Source organism: Panicum virgatum, chromosome 9N, assembly GCF_016808335.1.
Source record: "Panicum virgatum strain AP13 chromosome 9N, P.virgatum_v5, whole genome shotgun sequence".
Lineage (NCBI taxonomy): Eukaryota > Viridiplantae > Streptophyta > Magnoliopsida > Poales > Poaceae > Panicum > Panicum virgatum.
In genome coordinates, this window is record NC_053153.1 from 30,096,429 (window position 1) to 30,119,337 (window position 22,909).

Genomic DNA, 22,909 nt, shown 5'->3' on the forward strand with positions numbered 1-22,909 from the left:
TTTGTATCAACGAAACCTTTGGATTGTCTTCAATTGGATGGGGGAATCCAATTGACAGCTTCGACTCGTATCCTAGCTCGTCTGAGAGCTAGCTTTGCTTCAACCAATTCTTTCATACCCTCAGCTCTACTCAAGTTAGCTTCGGCTATTTCAAGTGCATGTTGAGCTTCTTCTAGATCAATGTCACTACCGAGTTCTGCATCATTTCCTAAAATGATGATCTCATTATTAACTATTCTCGCAAAACCACTCCACAGAACCGCCGTTAACCATTGGTCGTCGAGGAGGCGTATTCTCAAAGGACCCATATCTACAGCTGTGTTAATGGGGGCGTGGTTTGGTAATACACCAATTTGGCCACTATTAGTAGATAAAATGATTTCTTTTACTTCACAATCCCAAATAATTCGTTTAGGAGTCAGTACATAAAGATTTAATTTCATTTCGTCAATTTGCTCTCCTCTTCTAAGTTTATAGCTTTCGTGCTAGCTTCATCGATGTTCCCCACCAAATAAAAAGCATGTTCGGGTAGGCCGTCTAATTCTCCAGAAAGGATTAGTTGAAATCCCCTAATTGTTTGTGCAAGACCAACATACTTTCCTGGGGAACCGGTAAAAACTTCTGCCACAAAGAATGGTTGTCATAAGAACCCTCGATTTTTCGCGCTCTTGCTACAGTTAAACGATCCTTCTCCGATAATTCGTCCAACCCAAGAATTGCGATAATGTCTTGAAGTTCTTTGTAACGTTGTAAAGTTTCCTTAACTCTTTGTGCAGTTTCATAATGTTCGTTGCCAACAATCCGAGGCTGTAACATCGTTGAGGTTGAATCTAAAGGATCTACTGCGGGATAAATAGCCTTGGAAGCCAATCCTCTGGAAAGTACGGTAGTAGCGTCCAAATGTGCAAATGTTGTGGCAGGAGCAGGGCCGGTCAAATCGTATGCAGGTACATAAACTGCTTGGATCGAAGTTATAGATCCCTTTTTGGTAGAAGTAATTCTTTCTTGCAAAGAACCCATTTCTGTACTAAGGGTAGGTTGATAACCCACTGCGGAGGGCATTCTCCCTAATAAGGCGGATACTTCCGATCCTGCTTGAACAAAACGAAAGATATTATCGATGAATAAAAGCACGTCTTGCTTATTAACATCTCAGAAATATTCTGCCATAGTTAGGGCAGTTAAACCAACTCTCATACGAGCTCCCGGTGGTTCATTCATTTGGCCATAGACTAGAGCTACTTTTGATTCCTTAATATTTTTTTCATTAATTACTCCAGATTCCTTCATTTCCATATAAAGATCATTTCCTTCACGAGTTCGTTCCCCTACTCCACCAAATACGGATACGCCTCCATGAGCTTTAGCAATGTTATTGATTAATTCCATGATGAGTACTGTTTTACCTACTCCTGCTCCCCCCCCAAATAGTCCGATTTTTCCTCCACGTCGATAAGGAGCTAAAAGATCGACCACCTTAATACCTGTTTCAAAGATAGATAATTTCGTATCTAACTCGATAAAGGCAGGCGTAGATCTATGAATAGGGAATGTTGCACTAGTATCTACAGGACCCAAATTGTCAATAGGCTCCCCCATAACGTTAAAAATTCGTCCGAGAGTAGTTCCACCGACTGGAACACTGAGAGGAGCTCCCGTGTCAATCACTTCCATTCCTCTCATCAACCCTGTAGCAAAAATGGCCTCTCATGCCATATTTCAATATAATGTTTTAGTGATTGATATAGACAACACAACACTTGGACTAATATGATTGTTAAGATGACCATTCTCAGGCTTTTAGGTTCAAGTGATGACAAAGAGAAGATAGGCGTAGCAAGGTTAAACCGAGTCGACGTGGAGGAAAAATCGGACCATGAAGAAATCCAAAGGACCATATTCCAAAGGACAAGAATTGAAGAGACCATGAAGAAATCCAAGTCGAAAGATCAAAACAGAGACAATTTACTATCACCGGTTAAACCGACGATAGAGAAATTGTACTCACCGGTGCAACGGACTCAGAGAAGGCAAAATCAACAGAGTACGCCGGTTGAACCGACGTTGGTTTCTGAAGCGTCGGTGCAGTTGTCCAGAGACTCCATTTTGGGGGGTTCTGAGACTACATGCACCGGTTGAACCGACGTTAGTTTTGAGAGCGTCGGTCGATTGAAGATTACATACACCGGTTGAACCGACGTTGGCTTTGAGAGCGTCGGTCGATTGATCAAAATAGTCGTTGGAGCAGTAATGGCTAGTTGCTGGGAAAATACACTCACCGGTTAAACTGGTGATGACAAAAACTAGAGCGTCGGTTTAACCGGCATTAAGGGATTTCGTCAGCCTTTTTCCCAACGGCTAGTTTGGAGGGTTGGGCTATATATATGCCACCCCACGGCTCATTTGAGGTTGCTGGAGACCATACAAGCATACAAGAGTTAAAGATCATCTCCAACCATCTTAGAACTTCATTGTACATCATATAGGCTTAAGCACACTTGTGAGAGTGCTTAGTGCTTATAATAGGGATTAGTTCTTGCGAGAGCTACCTCGAGAGAAGTCTTGCTGCGGCAAGCAACTTGTGATCCGTCGTGTGACCCTCCGTCTTGGTATGGAGTGGCAACGACACTTTGTGCGGGGGAAGAGGAGGCCCCCTCCTTGGTGGAGAAGCTCCGTAGTGGATTTCGGCCGGGTGACCGAGAGAGACGGTGGCGGTGCACGAGACTTAGTGTCTTAGGGGCACTTGCCTTTTCTTGCCGGCATCGCCTTGGTGGCGTAGTGCAAGACGGTGATCGGAAGAGCCTCGGTGTCCCGTGGACGTAGGTGTTTGTGCTGAACCACGTTACGTGACCGTGTCTACTCAGGAGTTTGCATCCCTCTTGCACTTACCTCTTTACTTACCATATTACGTTTCCGCATTTATTTTATCTTGCATGCATTTACCTTCCTAGTTAGTTTGGTTAGGATTGGCTATAGGTTGCAAGTATTTTGGGGTAAGTAGAGAGTAGCATAGATAAACCTTAACTAGCCTGTGTAGGACGTGTTAGGTTTATCTTATGCAATTAGATTGAGCCCTAGGTTAAAAAGCAATTAGCGACCCTATTCACCCCCTCCCCCTCTAGGGTCGGACACCCCGGTGATCCTTACAAACCCATCTGTAGCACTCATAGCTACAGCTCTAACTCGATTATTTCCAAATAATTGTTGTACCTCGCAAGTCACATTAATTTGCTTATCGGCAGTGTCTCGACTCTTGACTATCAAAGCGTTATAAATATAAGGCAACTTGCCCGGGGAAAAATGATATCCATCACGGGTCCAATAATTTGATCAATACGCCCTGTGCTTTTTTTCTTCAATTGTGGAAACCCCGGCACGCGAAGTAGTAAGATTGGTTCTCATAATTATCACATAATTTTCAAAAAAAAAAGGAATTTGTCAAAAATTTTCTTTTTTTTCTTGTTGAATAATGCCAAATCAAATCAAAAAAATATCCAAAAATCCAAAACTAAAAAGGAAATGAATTAGTTAATTCAATAAAAAAAGAAAAGGGGACTAGCACTTGATTTTGTTGCCCAAGCGAATCCCATTCAATCGTTTACTTATGGAATGAGTCCGTTGGAAGTTCAATCAATCTTTTTTTTCATATAAATTTTGCCTTTTGTGAAGGATCTATGCCTACTCTACCTTCCTATCTAGGACTTCGATATACAAAATATATACTACTGTGAAGCATAGATTGCTGTCAACAGAGAATTTTCTTAGTATTTAGGTATTTAGATTCAAAATATCAAAGGGGCCCATTAAGAACTTTCAAAATTTTAAAATAAGGATTAGGGATTGGTTTGGGTTGTGCTATATCTATCAAAGAGTATACAATAATGATGGATTTGGTGAATCAAATCCATGGTTTAATAACGAACCGTGTTAACTTACCATAACAACAACTCAATTCCTATCGAATTCCTCTAGTAGAATTTCTATAGGATAGAACGTACACACGGTGTACGCATTATATATGAATGAAACATATTCATTAACTTAAGCATACTCCTTTTTAGATTTTTGCAAAGGTTTCATTTACGCCTAATCCATATCGAGTAGACCCTGTCGTTGTGAGAATTCTTAATTCATGAGTTGTAGGGAGGGACTTATGTCACCACAAACAGAAACTAAAGCAAGTGTTGGATTTAAAGCTGGTGTTAAGGATTATAAATTGACTTACTACACCCCGGAGTACGAAACCAAGGATACTGATATCTTGGCAGCATTCCGAGTAACTCCTCAGCCCGGGGTTCCACCTGAAGAAGCAGGGGCTGCAGTAGCTGCAGAATCTTCTACTAGTACATGGACAACTATTTGGACTGATGGACTTACCAGTCTTGATCATTACAAAGGATGATGCTATCACATCGAGCCCGTTCCTGGGAGGCAGATCAATATATCTGTTATATAGCTTATCCATTAGACCTATTTGAAGAGGGCTCTGTTACTAACATGTTTACTTCCATTGTGGGTAACGTATTTGGTTTCAAAGCCCTACGCGCTCTACGTTTGGAGGATCTATGAATTCCCCCTACTTATTCAAAAACTTTCCAAGGTCCGCCTCACGGTATCCAAGTTGAAAGGGATAAGTTGAACAAGTATGGTCGCCCTTTATTGGGATGTACTATTAAACCAAAATTGGGATTATCCGCAAAAAAATACGGTAGAGCGTGTTATGAGTGTCTACGTGGTGGACTTGATTTTACCAAAGATGATGAAAACGTAAACTCACAACCATTTATGCGCTGGAGAGACCGTTTTGTCTTTTGTGCTGAAACAATTTATAAAGCACAAGCCGAAACCGGTGAAATCAAGGGGCATTACTTGAATGCGACTGCAGGTACATGCGAAGAAATGATTAAGAGAGCTGTATTTGCAAGGGAATTAGGGGTTTCTATTGTAATGCATGACTACATAACTGGAGGATTCACCGCAAATACTAGTTTGGCTCATTATTACCGCGACAACGGCCTACTTCTTCACATTCACCGAGCAATGCATGCAGTTATTGATAGACAAAAAAAATCATGGTATGCATTTCTGTGTATTAGCTAAAGCATTGCGTATGTCGGGGGGAGATCATATCCACGCCGGTACAGTAGTAGGTAAGTTAGAAGGGGAACGCGAAATAACTTTAGGTTTTGTTGATTTATTGCGCGATGGTTTCATTGAAAAAGATCGTTCTCGCGGTATCTTTTTCACTCAGGACTGGGTATCCATGCCAGGTGTTATACCGGTGGCTTCAGGGGTATTCATGTTTGGCATATGCCAGCTCTGACCGAAATCTTTGGAGACGATTCCGTATTACAATTTGGTGGAGGAACCTTAGGACATCCTTGGGGAAATGCACCTAGTGCAGCAGCTAATCGTGTGGCTTTAGAAGCCTGTGTAAAAGCTCATAACGAAGGGCGCGATCTTGCTCGTGAAGGTAATGAAATTATCAAAGCAGCTTGCAAATGGAGTCCTGAACTAGCCGTAGCTTGTGAAGTATGGAAGGCGATCACATTTGATTTCGCGCCGGTGGATACCATAGATAAGTAGATAAAACTAGATATAAAGAAGGTCTAAATAAAATAAAAAAGAAGCAAAATAGAAAGAGAAAAAATCAGTTACGAAATGCAGTAATTCTTCTTTATTCTTCTAATTGATTGCAATTAAATTCGGCTCAATCTTTTTTTTAGAAAAGATTGAGCCGAATTTAAATAGATCTTGATATGATCATGAGACTTGACAAATCGAGATTCTTCTATTCTATATATCTAGAATATAGAAAGGTATAATACAATAAACAAATAGAAATCAAAATATAGTATTATCATACGATAATGGAATCAAATACGCAGTATTTATAGAAAAGAGTCTTCGTTTATGATAAGGTAGTAGCTGTGAATAGCCATCTTCTACCCGAAAAGGGTAGAAGAATGGGACCTATTCCGGGACATACAATGAATTACAGACGTATGATCATTACCCTTCAACTGGGTATTCTATTCCACTTCTACTTTTTAAATTAAAGTCAAATTAAAGAAAGGGTATTCTGAAAGAGGTATTTCTTTTATTTTCACTATAGTTTTCTTTTGAATCCAATTTCAAGTTCGATTAGAAGGATAGAAAAGCGATGAGAATGGGAAAAGAAAAATAAAATATTTTTAATTAGTTCCCCTTTTTGCAATTTTCTTATTATCTATTCCATTCATTTTTTTATATCCATAAAAAGTATTCTAAAAAAATAGTATTCTATACAAAATCTTTGTAAACTAAAAAATACAATAGTCAATATTCCTTATAATAGATATACTTAATTATATCATAAGAATCTTAAGATATATTTCGAATAGATAGAAATAGTAAATTTTAATTGAGACACATATTCTATGACAGATTTTAACTTACCCTCTATTTTCGTGCCTTTAGTAGGCTTAGTATTTCCGGCAATTGCAATGGCTTCCTTATTTCAGGGGGCGGCGGGGTCCTGCAACCTCCGCGACCTGCTCAAGCTCCGCGACGAGGACGACCTCGTGGCGGGGTGCCGGGCGGCGGTCACGCTCGCCTCCGCCATGGCCGCCGAGAGGCAGGCCTCGCTGCCGCCGCCCTCGTCGTCCGCCGCCGCCGTCACCGCTGCCACGGCGCGCACCCTCCTCGACGTCATCCGGGACGACCAGCAGCCTCCCGCCACCGCTTCGGGGGCCGGCGCCGGCGACCCCGTCCTCGTCCGCCGCGCCAAGTCGCTTCCCGCCCCGAGCACGGCGGCCTCCCCGTTCGCGCCCGCCGAGGCCGTCCCTTCTCCTGCTCCGCCTCTGCCTCCACAGCTGACGAGCCAGCCGCCCAAGCTAGTGGCGGCGCAAGAGGAGGAGGAGGAACAAGGGGAGAGGGTATCCCAGATGGCGCTCCTCGAGTAGACGGACAGGCAGTAGAGCGCCGCCGCGGGACCAGAGGAGGAGGAGGCTGCGCCTTCGCTCGCAGAGGAGGCGAGGCGCGGCCGCGGCCATCCGCTCTGCCGTCTCGTCGTCGCCACTAGTGGCGCTGCCATCGTCGTGCAGGAAGCTCCAGATGGCCGCGAGCCCAGGCCCGCGCACGTCGCGCTCCCAGGAGGCCGACTCCGCGGCGGGGCGGTGGCGGACGCATCCAGGCGGCCGACGGGCCAGCCCCAGTCGTCGGCCATGCGGCGGATCTTCGACACCTGCACGGCCACCAAGTCCCGCGTGCTGGCCTTGATGTCGTCGATTGCGGCGCGGAAGCTCCTGCGCCCCGCGAAGTGGCCGCCCAGCTCGTGGACGCCGATGGCCTTGCCCAGCCCCGCGTGCGCGGCGCGAACGGCGGGGGTGGTCGCGGCGAAGTACTCGCGGAGCTCCTCTACCATTCCGGCGCCCACCATGTTGTCCACGCGACAATCGAGGTACTCCACCAGCAACGCCTCCTCGACGTTGACCCAGAGAAGGCAGCACAGGAAGCCGACCCAGAGAAGGCAGCACAGGAAGCGGAGCACGGGGCGGCGGCGGCGGAGGAGGACGAGAAGGGGCCGCGGCAGGCGAATGCGATTGCGCTGCCTCTCTGTTGGAGCTGGTCGGATGAGAGGGGAATGGAAACTACTATTCACACGAGGCAAAGGCTCATTTGCCTTCCAATTTTGCACATCGTTGTTGGAGTCTGTCTAAGCAAAAACAATCCCGCCATTGTTGCTGAGTACTCGATTTTTTTGGATAAAATGTTCACTAGTACAGTAGTACAAAGATGGTTTTTTTATCTTTGATATTTATCTTGACCACAGTTGGGCTGGGGACTGATCTAGGCATTAGTCCCGGGTCCAACGGCTAGTGTAAGTGGTCAGAAGGACTCTTTAGTCTCAGTTGGGGTCTGGAGATACCAACCGAGATTAAAAGTTCAAATCTTTTAATCCCACCAATCCAGACTAAAGGGATCCTCCACGGGTTAGTTCCAAACGAACCTATTCCAACTAAAGTAACATGTGCTATATAAGTGGGATGGTAAAGAAGTTATGCACAAGGCCAAAGGTCTCAAGTTCAAGTCTTAGCAGAGTAATTTCTTTGTATTGCACAGATCCTCGTAGTCCTGTTACTGTAACAAGGACAAATGTGCGGCTTTGCCGCGCTATCCATGGAGGAGACTAGAAATTACATTTTATTTTTGGCCGTGTTTGGTTTAGGTTGAAAAAAATTCGCGAAAACTTTTTGTACTTTTGACCACTAATTTAGAGTATTAAATAAAGTCTAATTACAAAACCACTTGTAGGACCCTGGTACATTCGCGAGACCAAGCTAATGAGGCTTTTTTGACCACATGATTAGAGGATGATCACTGTACAATCACTGTAGCAAATCATGGATTGATTACCGTCATTAGATTCGTCTCGAAAAGTTACACCCATCCGTGGAAAGGTTTCACAAATAAATTTCATTTAGTACTCCATGCATGCATTCGTCTTTTTGTGAAAATCTTTTCGTGGTGTAACCCAAACACGGCCTTTGTGGTTTATTGGAGAGTCATGATATTTACAGTAGCAACACTGAAATTGAGAAATTCCATACAATCAGTTGCTGAGGAAATTTCCAGAAGTTCTTAGGTGTGATCTTGACAGCGAGGTAAAGCTGAATGTGAGCAAGCTGGACAGTGACAGGGAAATAAATGGGAAAACCCTGCAGACTCTCTTCTGAGGAATCCGAAAGTTTTAAACTATAGTATTTATTGCAGATTGTATGGCCCAGTGCACCCGTTGTTGGGTTAGGTTCTAGTGTTCTGTTCTGCAGGACCACATGAATGTTCAGAAACTTCAGAGGGCATTCCATTGGCTACGGGAAAATTGAGATGACATTGTTTATACTTATGGCTCTATAGTGTTGATGGGGAGGAAGGGCTGCTGCAACCGCTCTCTCATCGAATTTCTGGACAGAGTCTCTCCTTGTACGCTAATGATGTCGCTATTTTTATCAAACCTGTTGATGAAGAGCTACAGGTCACAAGGGAAATTCTCAATGTCTTTGGTAAGACCTCTGGGTTGCAAACGAATCTCCACAAGAGTAACATCATTCCCATCCATTGTGAAGATAACTCCCTGTCGGCAGTAAGTGCTAACCTCCCATGTCCCATATCTGAATTTTCTTGCACAAAAACCCTATACTTTTAGCAAAATCAACCCGCAATTCGGACTCCTGTCATAGGTATTTTTGTCAAAACCCCCACAACTTTTATCAAACTGAACCTGTGGTCCAACTTTCATGGTTTAGTGAAATCTGCATAGAGCCCTTAAGTTTTCATGAAATCAACCCGCAATCCTGGTCCTCTCAGCAAATTTTTTAGAAGAATCCTCAGATTTCAATTAAATTAAACCACAATCCGTTCCATTCGTTACTTATACACGGGCAACATTATATGTACAATTTGAACACCAAAACATGTTAAAATGAAAATTTTTCATTCGTTACTTATACACGAGCAACATTATACATACAATTTGAACACCAAAACATGTTTAAATCAAAATTGTTTAATATAAAATTTGATGAAACAAATTCAAGAACTAAAGTTTATATAGAGAAAATTTTAAAATTCAAAATGCTCTTACAATTCATTTGCACAAATGCTTACATGTGATCCATTGTACCTATAATTTGGACACCAAAATATCTTCAAATAAAAAAATGTTCAATACAAAACTTTCTCATAATTTCAAAATATACAACTTTATTATTTAGTATAGAATAAAATTCAAAGTGCTTTCAAAAAATTATTGAATACAAACATTGCTCAAAATTTTAAAATTTAAAGCTTTCCTACACAACAAAATTGTTATTCAAAATGTTTTCGTAATTCATTCAACATAAGATCCTATTTTACTTAAAATATAATATCATAGCACCATTTTTCTATCGTTTCTCATGCTACCAAAAACGCATCATATTTCAATATAACCACTACTTACTTACAAAAATGCCGCCACCTATTTCTCGATTACAGCTAATTGTGCTCCGAACTCCCTAATAAATAATTTTACCTCTCCTTTCACCACAATAAATATAGCAAAAAATATCATAGATTCATTTCGATACCCAAAATAATATACTACTTAAATAGTGGCATCATGACAATAGAATGCCCAATATATATACTAAGTGCAACAGCGCAAGATGCAGACCATGACAACTATACGAAAATAATGAAGCGATGGATTTATCGAACCTACGTTGCTTAATATATATATATATATATATATATATATATATATATATATATATATATATATATATATATATATATATATATATTCCTACATACAATAATTACTATATGCTTAAACTAAAGTGTAAAGTCTGTATCAACTGTAATACAACGTCACGAGAAAATTTGTCACGAGATTTCCTTGGAATCTTGCTTACTACCTCTGATATGCTTTCCTTCCTCTTTTATAGAAACAAACGATAAATGCTCAATTTATATGATCCACAATTTTGTATTTAACTAGACAAATATGTATGTGCATTGTTACAGATAAAGTTGGTATAAGTATCAGATACATATAGTTGCACATGCGTTAATTTGTAGGGATCTACATGATCGAGTCATAGATACAGGGCTAGTCTAACTTGCATACGGGTGGACTATGTTAACGACACAAGACGGACCAAACCAAAAATTTAGCCAGAAACCTTACTCGCTTTAGAAATAGATATAGATACGTAACTTTATCAAAGTACCATGGACTATTTGCAGGCGATCAGAATCCATGAATTACCTAAACATAATATTACCATAAATGTCTCAAATGTGTATAGCTCTGTTTAAAATAGATCTCCATTCACATCAAAAGAGTGAAACAGTAGTCTAATGCTTCATATTCTCCCACCAAAAAATATTGGCTCAACTCTTTGCCGCGCCAAGTTTCTAGTGTTAGTTGTATTGGGATGAGATTATTAGAGAACTATAAAAATATCTCCCCCAATAACTCATGAAAGTGGTATTAGGATATCCCAGTAATATGTTATTGGAGATGTTTATTGGGGACATAATGATTAATTGATTATTGTGTGTCCAATATCGCTGCTAAAGCAAAGGCCCCTGATTCATTATTTAGTTCTTCTTGTTTTTCAAAAAAAAATATTTAGTTATTGCTGAAAATAATAATACATACATGAAAAAATTCTAAAAGAATTTGGAAATGGTAAGAAAGAGGCGTTGACATGCTTCATGGTAAGATAAGAATTCTCTAGAATTAGATATCTTGCATAGTTGAATAAGGATGAGAAAAATTCTAGAATTAGATATTTTATAAAGAAGAGCGTGGAAGTTGCCACATTGGAACACCTATAAGCACCTATAAATAAATGTGCTCTCCTTGCCTATTGCCACACGATGGCAAGATGTTTTAAGTAGGAGATGACAAGATGGCATAGTGTGGTTGTGTTATGGTATGGTCCATAAGAGTGTAAGATTTTTGTTTTGTGCTAAATTATAGTGAATAAAGGGTTGAGTTATCATGTATAGAGTTTTTTTTTGAGAAAATCATTTATAGAGTTGATGTTGTGCAAGTTGGTCTATAGATTGGTAACTTAGTTATAATATTTTTGCATATGTTAAGATGGTGTAGTGTAGCTATGTTATGGTAGAAACCATCTTGAATGTTTAAATAATATTCCAAGTCAGCTGACAATAGAGTTGTCATGTTTAATATTATTCACTACAACTTAGCATATGCAAGATTCTTGTGTTGTGCTAAGTTATAACGACTTGGAATATTATTTAAACATGCAAGATGATTTCAACTTTGATCAACTGGTTTAGGGTTTAGGGTATAGGGTTTAGGGTTTAGGGTTTAGGGTTAGGGTTTAGGGTTTAAACGTGCAAGATGATTTCAAGACTGATTTTTCTTTGCTTGGTATGTTAAAAGCCAGCAATACCATTAGGTGAGAATATGCAAGCTATGGTTGGGTTACAAGAATGGAGAACCTCAAACTAGAACTCTTGAGCGACAAGTGATAGGCCTTAGGGTTAATGATCATTTCACTCTACAAACCTATGAAATAAATAGGAATTTACACTGATTGAGGCGAAGAGTTATTCTTCTAGAGGCTCTTCGGCTTGAGGGTGAATCCGTTATCACTTTCTTCAGTATAAGGTTGTCCCAAGCTTCTCTGTTACTGCTCGTGCCTCTATCCTAGCAGGCATTGCTCATGGGATTTGACTTGAGGAAGAGACCATTGAAGCAAGAGTTTTCTTTATTATTATAGATGCTCAAGTAGGTCATGGCATGTATCCATATGAGTGGGCTAAGTATTGACTCAGATGGATGATCCAGAGGTAGTCCATGCTCTTGAGTTCTAGATTGGTGCATGTAGTTGATGTTCCTGCTGCTGAGGTTGGTCCAACCCTGGAGGTCCAGCAGCTTGGTGCGGCTGATGTTCTTGCAGGTGAGGTTGGTCCAGCAATGGAGGGCTAGCTGGTTCCATCTGGGGAGGCAGAGGTTCTGCACCCTGTAAACCCAAGCGATGATGATGATGATGATCCTGCTGATAAAGAGGAATTCTCCAAAGATAATGACATATCCGGAGAGAAGCCATTGAATATAATGTGATTTGGCTTAAGATAAGCTAACTAGAGGCAAGATGGAGGAAGTGAGACATGATGAAGAATTAGTTTTCAGAGGACATTCTTTTTAATACTATTTAGCTGCTTCATTTTTTTAGTTCTGAGTCAGCTATTTCCAAATCAGTAGTTGCAATAGATTTGAGAGTCTGATGTGAGGCAGGATGAAGAGATAAGACATTGTTATGTAAAATAGCACTGGCAACCGCAGCAGCACCAGCTTTTTTGTAGTTGATGGCAGACATTGTGTTAGTTCATGCATACATTATCTAGAGCCAAACAAATACTATTTGTAAAAGAGTTGTAATAAATATAGCCAACACCTGAATGATCTATGGTACTTCAATCGTTTTCTCTTATTTTTTTGAGGGGTTCGAGGGGAGGGGGAGGATGAGAATCTTGTTATGTTATGGGATTGTTGCGGCCATGACTGTCTTATCATCCACCATTACCCTGCCATATTTCCAAATATAAAGGTGAAAAATGCAGAAGGTGGTAAAAATACGGTGGTATGAATCTGTAACTTGCGTGCTTCCAATTGATAGATTTCTTTACAATTCCTCATACTTGTAATCTGGTTTGTATCCGATGTAAGATTTACTATATACTTTTTAGAGTTGTGTTCAAATAGATTGGTCAAAATCCATTGTCTAATTCTAGTGACCTATCATTTTTTTTTGTAAATTCACTCAAAAAGGGAAAAAGGTCATTTGCATTTGGATATGTTTAGTGTGCACTTTCCTAATTGTTCTACATGCTAATGCCTATTGAGCAAGGGTAGGTTTTGAAACTATTCATTGATTTATATTTCTATGAGAATAGATAACATCAGGTTTAGGGTTTGTATATCAGAAATTCATGGTGCTCCGAAGAGATCAAATCCATTAAAGTCATAGGAATAAATGTCCATCGGTGACAGGATCGCGGATCGTCCAAACATTGCATGCCCGTAGGAGAACATTTACGGAACTAAAAGCTCACAAAATTTAGAGCAAGCAAACAAATCATATACCTGTAAGGGTCATAGGATATGGCTTCTTCTCTCTGCATATACTCATAGATTTGTAGCTAAGTTCCAGCACCATTGCCTGTGCGTCCGACCAGGACGGCACCATTCAGAAGAAGCGCTCGTGCTGCCTCGAGCCCTCAATCTTGGCACGTGTTTTTCGAGCCGCTAGCAAGGTGTGGAGGCAGTGCGGCAGCGAGGCAGACAGAGGAAGGTGCACGAGGTTTTATTACAATTACTCTAATAGTATATCAATAGAAGTTTGACTTGAAATATCCTTGCGTTGACAGCAGCACCACCACCAGCAGCTAGAGCTTGCATGACCAACACGTGTGTGTACGTATCCAGCACCACTGGGATTTGCATCAGCGAGACGCAGGAGCAACAGATGAGCAGACAAAGGTGCGACCCACCCATTCATCGAAGGTGGGGCCCAAAGCCGCCTGAACCCCAGACACGAGAACCACCGACGAGACACCAGCGTCGAACCCACTGTCGGCCAGGTCCTGCAATCAGCCCAAGTCCCATGAAGTGCGCCACGACCACGAAGTACGCCGCGACCATGAAGTTTACCAGACGAGCGAGCAAGAGGATGTTGGTGTAAACCTGACATCATGAGTCACTGAAGACACATTCAGATGGTGAGCAAGGAGCGGAGGCGGGAAGCAGCGAGATTGAATTGGTGACCGCGCCCACATTCAGGCAGTTTCTGAAGAATGTGTTGTCAGCGACATGTATTCTTTTTAGCAGTTTTCTTGTGCTAAGTTGTGTGTGTTAAGCTCTGGTATAAAGAGCTGGATGTACGTGGTGTTGTGTATAGCATTGAAATGCCGGTTAGGCACTTTGTATCGTGAACCATCAATAGTAAAAAAGGGCACTGTCTCTCGGGCGTCCTCCGGGCAGTTGCCATCGCCAAGCTCTGTGCTCATGTGTGCAATCTCTTGATTCTTGTTCTTGTGATCCAATCCAGTCACCATACAATGTGTGATCAAGATCCTAGACCAACATCTGGCATCAGAGCCTTGATCATGCCCTGGTCCACTTCCTGCACTTCTGACGTGAACATATTTGTATAGAACTCCCTTACCATCTCCTTCATCTTTCCCAAGTCCTCATGTTTCACTCCTTGATCATCCACTAGCCCCTTGATCATATTCTTCCTTCTGCAGGCTGAAGCAAATTGGTGGAAAAAATTAGTATTGTGATCCCCATGCTTAAGCCATTTTGCTCTTGCCCTTTGGACCCATTTCAATTCCTCCTGCTCCAGGAGTAGCTCTATGCGAAGCAGAATCTCCTTTTGAGATGCTGCCAATTCCTCAGTCATTAAACCACGCCTCAGGCGCTCCAAATCCCTTTTTAATTTCTTCATTCTCTCGACCGGTTTCTTTAGAACTTCCCGATCCCAAATATGCAAATCCTCATGAACCTCCGTAACTTTTCTCATCAAAGGACCCTGACCCATTGCCGACGCGCCAGCCCAGGCCGCCTAAACAATCTCCCCCACCGTCTCTTCATTTAGCCATATAGCTTCAAATCTTTTAGTCCTCTCTCCACCTGAATACTATCCCTGGGCCCCTTCTGTGTCGACCACCAAAGGTCAGTGGTCCGATTTCACCATCTCCCCATTCTTTAGCTGAGCGCTAGGGAATAAAAGGTTACACTGAGTATTTGCAACACCATGATCCAATCGTTCTCTGATCTGCCCTCTTTGCCAAGTGAATTTATCTCCCGTAAATAGAATATCAGCTAGCTTGCAATCCATTGAGGAATTCCGGAAAGCTTGAAGCTGAACTTGCGATCTTGCTCTACCTCCTTCTTTCTCATGATGAAACAAAATCTCATTAAAATCGCCAAGCATCAACCAAGGAAGATCTGAACCATTATGCAGAGAGCGCATAGTCTCCCAAGTCACGTGTTTATGCTCCCACCTCGGCTCCCCATATATACTCGTTAGTCTCCACTCCTTCTCCTCTTTTATAATAACGTCAACATAGTAATTTGACACATTCTGAAATTGAATAGAGAATTCCTTCTTCCAAATCAACAATAGACCTCCGCCTCGCCCATCACTTTCATGAATGATGAGATGGTCGCATCCCAACCTTCTCTTGAGCTTTCCTGCCTTCATTTTATCCAAATATGTCTCAGACAGAAAAAAACACATATGGTTTCTCCCGCCTCTGGATTTCCAGAAGCGCACGCACTGCTCGGGCACTAGCAAGGTCCTGGCAGTTCCAGGCCAAGATTTTCATTGTGCCTGGTCACTCTCCTCGAAGGAGAGCGCCGATCTTGCATTAGGTTTTGTTACCTCATCATCATCTCCATCAACACCACTCCTCCTTGGTCTTTTCTTCTCCTACTCCTAAAGAGGGTTTACGGTTGAAACCTGCTAGGTCGAATTCAGAAGGTTAACCTGCATAGCCACTCTTCCCGTGCCATCTCCCACCGTTGCACCAATCTCCTCGTGCGCCAATTCCATATCTACAGCTTCATCATCATCAAAGCCATCACCACAGCCTCCTCCTCCTCTTCCTCGCCCTCTACCATGCCCCCCTGCCCCTTCCTGATCGTGCATCTTCCCTTCTCGGAGTTGCCAGGAAAGGTACCCGCAGCCAATCACCCCAACCACAGCTCTTCTTGCTATGGATTCCATCACCACACTCTGTAACTTCGTGGCCCAAACACCAACAAAAGAAGCAGAAGGCAGGCAGCTTCTCATATTGAACAAGGAATTTCATTTTTTTTTCTATGAGTGTGACTGGCACCATACGCACTAGCGGTTTCCTAAGCTCCACCCCAACCCTAGCTCGCAGATTTGGCGTAGGATTAATTCTCCCTTCGTTTACCACCACCGTGATGGGATCTCCCACCTTCTTCGCTACCCTTTCTGCCAAATCCTTCTTTTTCATGAGAACCTCTGGAGCCCCTTGAATTCTTAGCCAAATTGGAATTTTGTCCAGCTTATACGCGTGGATATTAGAGAAGGCATCATATTCTTCCATCACAATCGGCGATCACCGGAATAGCCAGGGACTTCCTTCCATTACCCTCGACCAATCAACAAGGCAGTGGAGTTGTACCAAGAAAAGATTTGGACCCAGAACCTTGAACGTCACTTCTTTCACCGCCGCCCATGCGTTCCTCAGGGCGCTGAATAGCGCCGCATGGCTGAAGGGTTTTGACGTATGAACCCTATAAAGGGCTAGCCATCTGATCTCCTTGGCAAGCTCCTCAATTTCACCTGACAAATCAAGCTATTCCTCTTCTTCTCCTTGGAGCTTCAGACTTCCCAGCCGTTCCTCCAGGCTAGGTGGCCTTCCTTCCTCTTCCGTCGCCATCCCGTTCCCCTTCGAACCTTCCGGTTGCGCCGCCATGCAGGGACCTCTGAGAGCTCGGAGACTTGTAGATGCAAGGGTGTTACACGATCTCACAGTTTTTTTTTTGGGAGATCACATCGATCTCGCCCGAAAATAGGTGGACTCCGGCATCGCCGCCAAAGGAAGAAGAAACCCTAGAATAGGGGGCATCGCGAGTTGACACGTTTTCACACCATTCATCCAATTGGCTGTGGAGAGTTACTTCAATTTCAGCTTGCCAACGTGAAAGGTTGCTGTAACTTATCATTGTTTAATATCTGGCACCGGCGCGAGTACATGCTTCGCTCCCATTTTTTCATGCATCGGATGGAGTTGGCACTTCTTGCTGCAGTGTGCTGAGTGATGCTTAAATCTTCTCTCCTATTTAGGCATCACTCTAGTGATGCATTGTGGAGGGCCTTACAATTTATACCAATTTATATCAATCAATCAGCGTCCAACTTTGTACGAATTGAATTTTATGAGAATTCGGTAAAAATCTCACAAGAAATGATTTAATGCGCCAAGATAGAAATATAAGATAGGAAAGTCTAGTGGTCTAAATGGGTCCTAAACCTCATTTTTAAGTTTCGTTATGTCAGCCTAGTGGACTATAAGAAACAAAATTATACAGTGTTTCGTCACAACAAACATACACTATAGGTTCAAAGTGCACATGTAGCAAAGCAATGCTCACAATGTTCGTGTTCACCCTTTGAGGAGGCCACACTACAAGAAAAATGAGCATTCGTCCAACACATTAGTACCTGACACATTTTCATCCGGTACTAACATGAGAAATTAGTACCGAGTAGAAATTTTCGGTCCCCGGAGACCATTTAGTACCGGTCTGTAACACCAACCAGTACTAAATGTCATATTTTAGTACTAGTTGGTGTTCTGGTCATGTACTAAAATGGCATGGCCATTTAGTACCGGTCCGTGACACCGACCGGTACTAAAGGGTGACATTTAGTACCGATCGGCGTCTTGGCCCGGTACTAAATAGGTGTTCACGGGTTACTTCAAAATGAAAGCATCTCATATGCACTCACATGTGTTGTGTGGGTGGGATGGTAGAGAAGACTTCGCACGAAGCTGCAGATTACGGGTTCGAATCCAACGAGCGCACAAGCGCACACGCATTTATCCTGCCACATTTTTCTAGGTGGTGGTGCATTTAGTACCGGCCAGCCGGTACCGGCTGCTGCAGCCAGTACTAATGGTGGTTGTGGCCCGGTGCTAGAGTTGCATTTTCTAGCTGTGCCAGTTTCTTGTTCTCCACTGTCCAGTTTCTTGTTCTCCACTGTCCAAGGACAAATTAGAACTTGCATACACACAAACACCTTAGGTGTAGCGTTTATTCTACATCTAGTAGTCAAATTGCTGATTGAACTGACCAGAAATTACTGAATTGAGTTACCGAATTACTGGATCACGTTCGATAAAATGGTGTTCACTAATTGTGCACAGCGGTTATTACTTATAATCTGTTCAGTAATTAGTTAGGTGTAGCTACACTACACCTAAGGTGTAGAATGGCATATGTGTGTAATCAGACCAATTTGTTTAGGCAATCAACTCATTACCTCGTATGCACGCAACAACAAAAGAGGCCGAGCACCAAAGCTATATTTTCTTTAACGGACCCCAATAAGATAGACATACACACATAACGGACACAACTACAATATATAGTAACTAACAATATATACCACACATAAAGTAGTAGTAATGGTGAGCATGGCACGGCAACCACATCAGCATGGCACAACCGCCAACTAAATCTTAGGCGCATGTCTGGCAGAGAGCTGAAATCATTAATAAAATTCAACTATCAATTGCTTGACAAGGACGCATTAGCACGACGACAGTGACATATATTGCATGTTCGTTTCATGACGTGACCCTGCTCAATTAAAATGGTGTTTGAATCCAAGTGCTAATGTCTAAAAGTGATAAAGTTTAGCACTAGCTCATCCAAACAGGAGTGCTAATAGAATCTAAAAAGCTTTAACAATGATATGAGTGTTAATAGGTGCTAAAATTTAGCATGTAACTTTAATCCATCCAAACGGACTGTAGACGAGGCTAAAAAATTCATTTGTTTCTTTTTTTCAGCGGCTTAAAAATGACGTTGATGTTTGGCACCTAATAACTACCAGCTGGGGATAATGTTGAGGCAAGGGCGGAGAAGACGAGACTACAAGTGCAGTACTCCAGACCATCTCTAACAATAATCCATGTGGATTGACGCAGATAAGGAATGGAAAGATAGACAAAAGATAGGGTACTTTGTAGTCAATGTATGATGCTTCACAATTGCATATGCAATATATTTGACACAATAACATATATATGGACCCATACTAGGTCCAAAAACATTCTCTATATAGTAAGATTAAAAATATTAATTGTCTATGTTATACCATGATGGCATAGATATCCTTGTATATGACCAGGTCGTCAGGCCAAGGTAGAGCATGTGCTCCCATACACTGGTTACTGGCCGGCTAGCCACCAAATAAAGCGATTATTATGAACCATAGAAGAATAAGACAAGGTTTAATTATGGACTGTTGGGGTTGTTCTAGGAATGGAATGGCGAGAAGCATATGAAACTATAACTCTGCTGCGTCTTTCAGTGGAAGACATGGGCGTAGTCTCCGAGCCTCCATCACATCTGTCGTGTGTGAACGGTAGCTGTAGCTACCGAGGTAAGAGATATGACGGTGCCATGCATATAGGGATGGAAATGGAAATATGTATATCCGAGTTTAAAATATCTAATACATGTATCTGCTAAAATGTTGATATGAATACCCGAATTTAATGTGGTACTACAGTGGATATATACGTATCTAATGGTGCTAAAGTCAATTATACGTATCAATTTTTTGATTTTATCTATTCGATTCCACGTTCATATTCGATAATATTCAATATCAGTATCCGTGAATAGTAAAGTACCATATGAAACTTTCTAAAATTTATCTTTATCACTAGCGATAAATGATATTAATTTAATATTACTAATGATGTATCAATTGAAACTATTTGAAAGTTATCTCTACTTTTAACAATATTATTAATTTAGTAATAAATATATAAATTAATTAATTTTAAATAGTCTAGTTTATCTACTTTGTGGATGAAATTATTATTATAATCTTTATATAATGATAAATATTTATATATTTATTGAAATATATTTTATTTATAGTTTTATTTATTATATAAATACCTATTGAAATATTTATCGATATGTATGTTATTTTCGATGAGCGATCTTTGTCTATGTTTGTTGTATTCTCATACTTTACTTCCTACTTGTATAATGATTTTGTCATTCCAGTTAAAATCATCAATAAAAGAATAGCTAAATGCTACTCATATAGGCCTAGCTACTCCCTCCATTCAAAATTGTGGGTCATTTCATAAATCTAGATATTTAATTTTTATAATATATCTAGACATAACCTATATTTAGGTGCATAGATAAAAACTATGTATATAGATTTGGCAAAATGACATACGACTTGGAACGGAGGGGTATCTTCCGAGTAAATATCAAAATGTGAATCCGTATCTGAGCTATCGGTTTTGTATTCATATCTAGAATATCCGAATTTGTATTCATATTTGAGTTTAAATATGCTATCAGAATCTAATCCCATGTGAATCTAATTCATTTCCACCCTTACACACGAGGTTCAGAAGGTATGGTGGTGTGCAAATGTGTAATTCGTAAAATGAGCCAATCTAAAACTATTCTCAACACAATAGTAACAATGTGCAGAATTTGTTCCTTCTCTATCGACGGTTACTTTGGCGATGAACCTATGGTTGCCTGGTTTTCAACAACCTGTTAGCAAATTAATACTGCTTCTATTTTAAATTATGGTAGGTTAAACTTATCTAACACTAAAACATCAAATTATTGGTTTCATTAAATCCACTATAAATTATATATGGATAATGTATTTATTTGGTATTGTGGAAAGTTACATATTTTTCTATAAACTTTGATAAAGGTTGTATATATAGAGATCTGATTTACAATAAAATTGAAGTGATCAATAGTTTAAAAAGAAGGGAGCACACTGTAAGCTCGAATCTAGCTAAGTCTCTGATAATATTTAGCTACTTGTGGCTGAAATAATCTGGTAATCAAGCTATCGCTAAGGGTACTTCAATTCGTACGTGGGCAAATGTACCCATATGCAGCTTTTAGCTCGATCGAGCTACCAAAGCGCGTAGTATTATTATTCACGGTTAGTTGGTTAAGTGGCGCTGCTTGCTTTTACTCACTCGACTACTGTAGCCCATTGATAGAGAAACACCAGCCCACCATGCAAATTCATCTAGAGTACGTGCACGTAAACTCCTTCCTACAAGACCGGCCGGTCCCCAAGCGCGCCCATGTGGTTTATCAACTTTTAAAACGGATTAGTTGGTCCCTGGAGAGCGATATCTTAATTGTCAAAGTTTGGCTTGCCATGCTGTGTTTGGCAGGGCTATCTCCTCTCAATTCAATGGCTTGTCACTAGGCCTACTTGTAATGCCACGCATCCGTCTGTGTTAATTGAGCGTCGTTGGGGCCATAGTCCATAGAAGGCTATGCCCCCCTTGCTATGCAAAATTTCCATTAGTTAAACAGTAATTTTAATAATATTTATTAATTTAGCAGCTCAATTAACACAGACCGGCCCTCCTAATTGTTTGGTCAGGCTCCGCTAATGATACGATAATATGCCGACATAGTAACCTCAAGCTTGTTTTGAGTTGGAGCGAGATCTTAATCAATTGTCCAAGTTTGCGCATGAGGAACCTCCAATCTGGCTCATAAGGTTTCATAATTTTTTATTTTAAAAACTATTTTCATTTACAACTCTATTCCTTATTATAGCCAACTGGATCTAGTTATGCAAAATAAAGCATGTTCCCATGCAAATCATGTTTCTGTAATTATTTGAAAACTAAAAAAATGTTTTGTTTATGTTTGATGTTAGAAGATGCATAACGAAGAGTCAAATTCCTTCAATAAAAATTTGGAGCATGAATATGTGGACCTCATGAATAAAAATGTAAAGAATTCTTTTGTTTATGTTTAAAATGTTGAAGATGCATAACGAAGAGTCAAATTCCTTCGACAAAAATGTGGACCTCATGACTCATCTCTTGAAATTGGTTAGATCTTCTTGATATGAGGAGCATGAATAATTGCAGATACAATATAGTATTCCATTATTTCACATTTTCAGTTGTGTCCTTGTAGTGTCCTTGTAGCATTAGCCAGTCAATTAATAATAAAAGCAACAATTAGTTGCTCAAGGCTAAATCATGATTAGAACTATGATTTGTAGCAAATTGTGCATGCGGAGACTAGTCCTTACCTATCTCAAATAAACCATATGTTCTTTTGGCCATAAACACGGGCATAGACATGGTGTTCACATTTTACTCTTACCATATGAGTATGAGGAAATTTCACTAGAACCAAAATGTTTACATTCACGGCCACATCGAATTTATATCATGATTCTTATTTCAGTTGTGAACCTTCACTCTATCTAGATTTGGAAACCATAATAAAATTAGCAAGTTCACATCTATGGATGCAGTGCCACTAAATAATGGCTCTCTAACAAGAAAAAAAATGTTGGCTAAAAGATTAAAACCTAGGAAATACAACTATATACAACACTATTAACAATGTGTAGAAATCATATTGCCAATTGACTAAAAATATGATATGCTTCGTGTCCACTTGTCACTACTCATACTCACTGGTAGGCATCTCTTCATTTCGGAATATTGGTGACAAAGTGAAAGGGTCAAATTAATATAGGTTGAAGTGGTGCAACTGTCTATACCATGCTTTTAGTAAGCTTAGTAAAAGATGAGT

The 22,909-nt window shown here is 40.9% G+C and overlaps 2 protein-coding genes and 1 pseudogene across 2 annotated transcripts; 1 reads left to right on the plus strand and 2 right to left on the minus strand.

Annotated features, from left to right (window-relative positions):
- Positions 1 to 1,692, minus strand: LOC120689564 (annotated as a pseudogene).
- A 2,066-nt stretch (positions 1,693 to 3,758) lies between these two features.
- LOC120689563 (ribulose bisphosphate carboxylase large chain) lies at positions 3,759 to 5,635 on the plus strand. The gene is given in 2 exon segments (XM_039971862.1): positions 3,759 to 4,430; positions 4,433 to 5,635. Coding segments are annotated over 2 exon segments (966 nt in total). The 5' UTR covers positions 3,759 to 4,132; the 3' UTR covers positions 5,101 to 5,635.
- An 8,998-nt stretch (positions 5,636 to 14,633) lies between these two features.
- LOC120688962 lies at positions 14,634 to 15,107 on the minus strand. The gene has a single exon (XM_039971301.1). It carries the CDS (start codon positions 15,105 to 15,107, stop codon positions 14,634 to 14,636), a length of 474 nt encoding a protein of 157 aa, XP_039827235.1.
- Between the last annotated feature and the right edge of the window lie 7,802 nt (positions 15,108 to 22,909).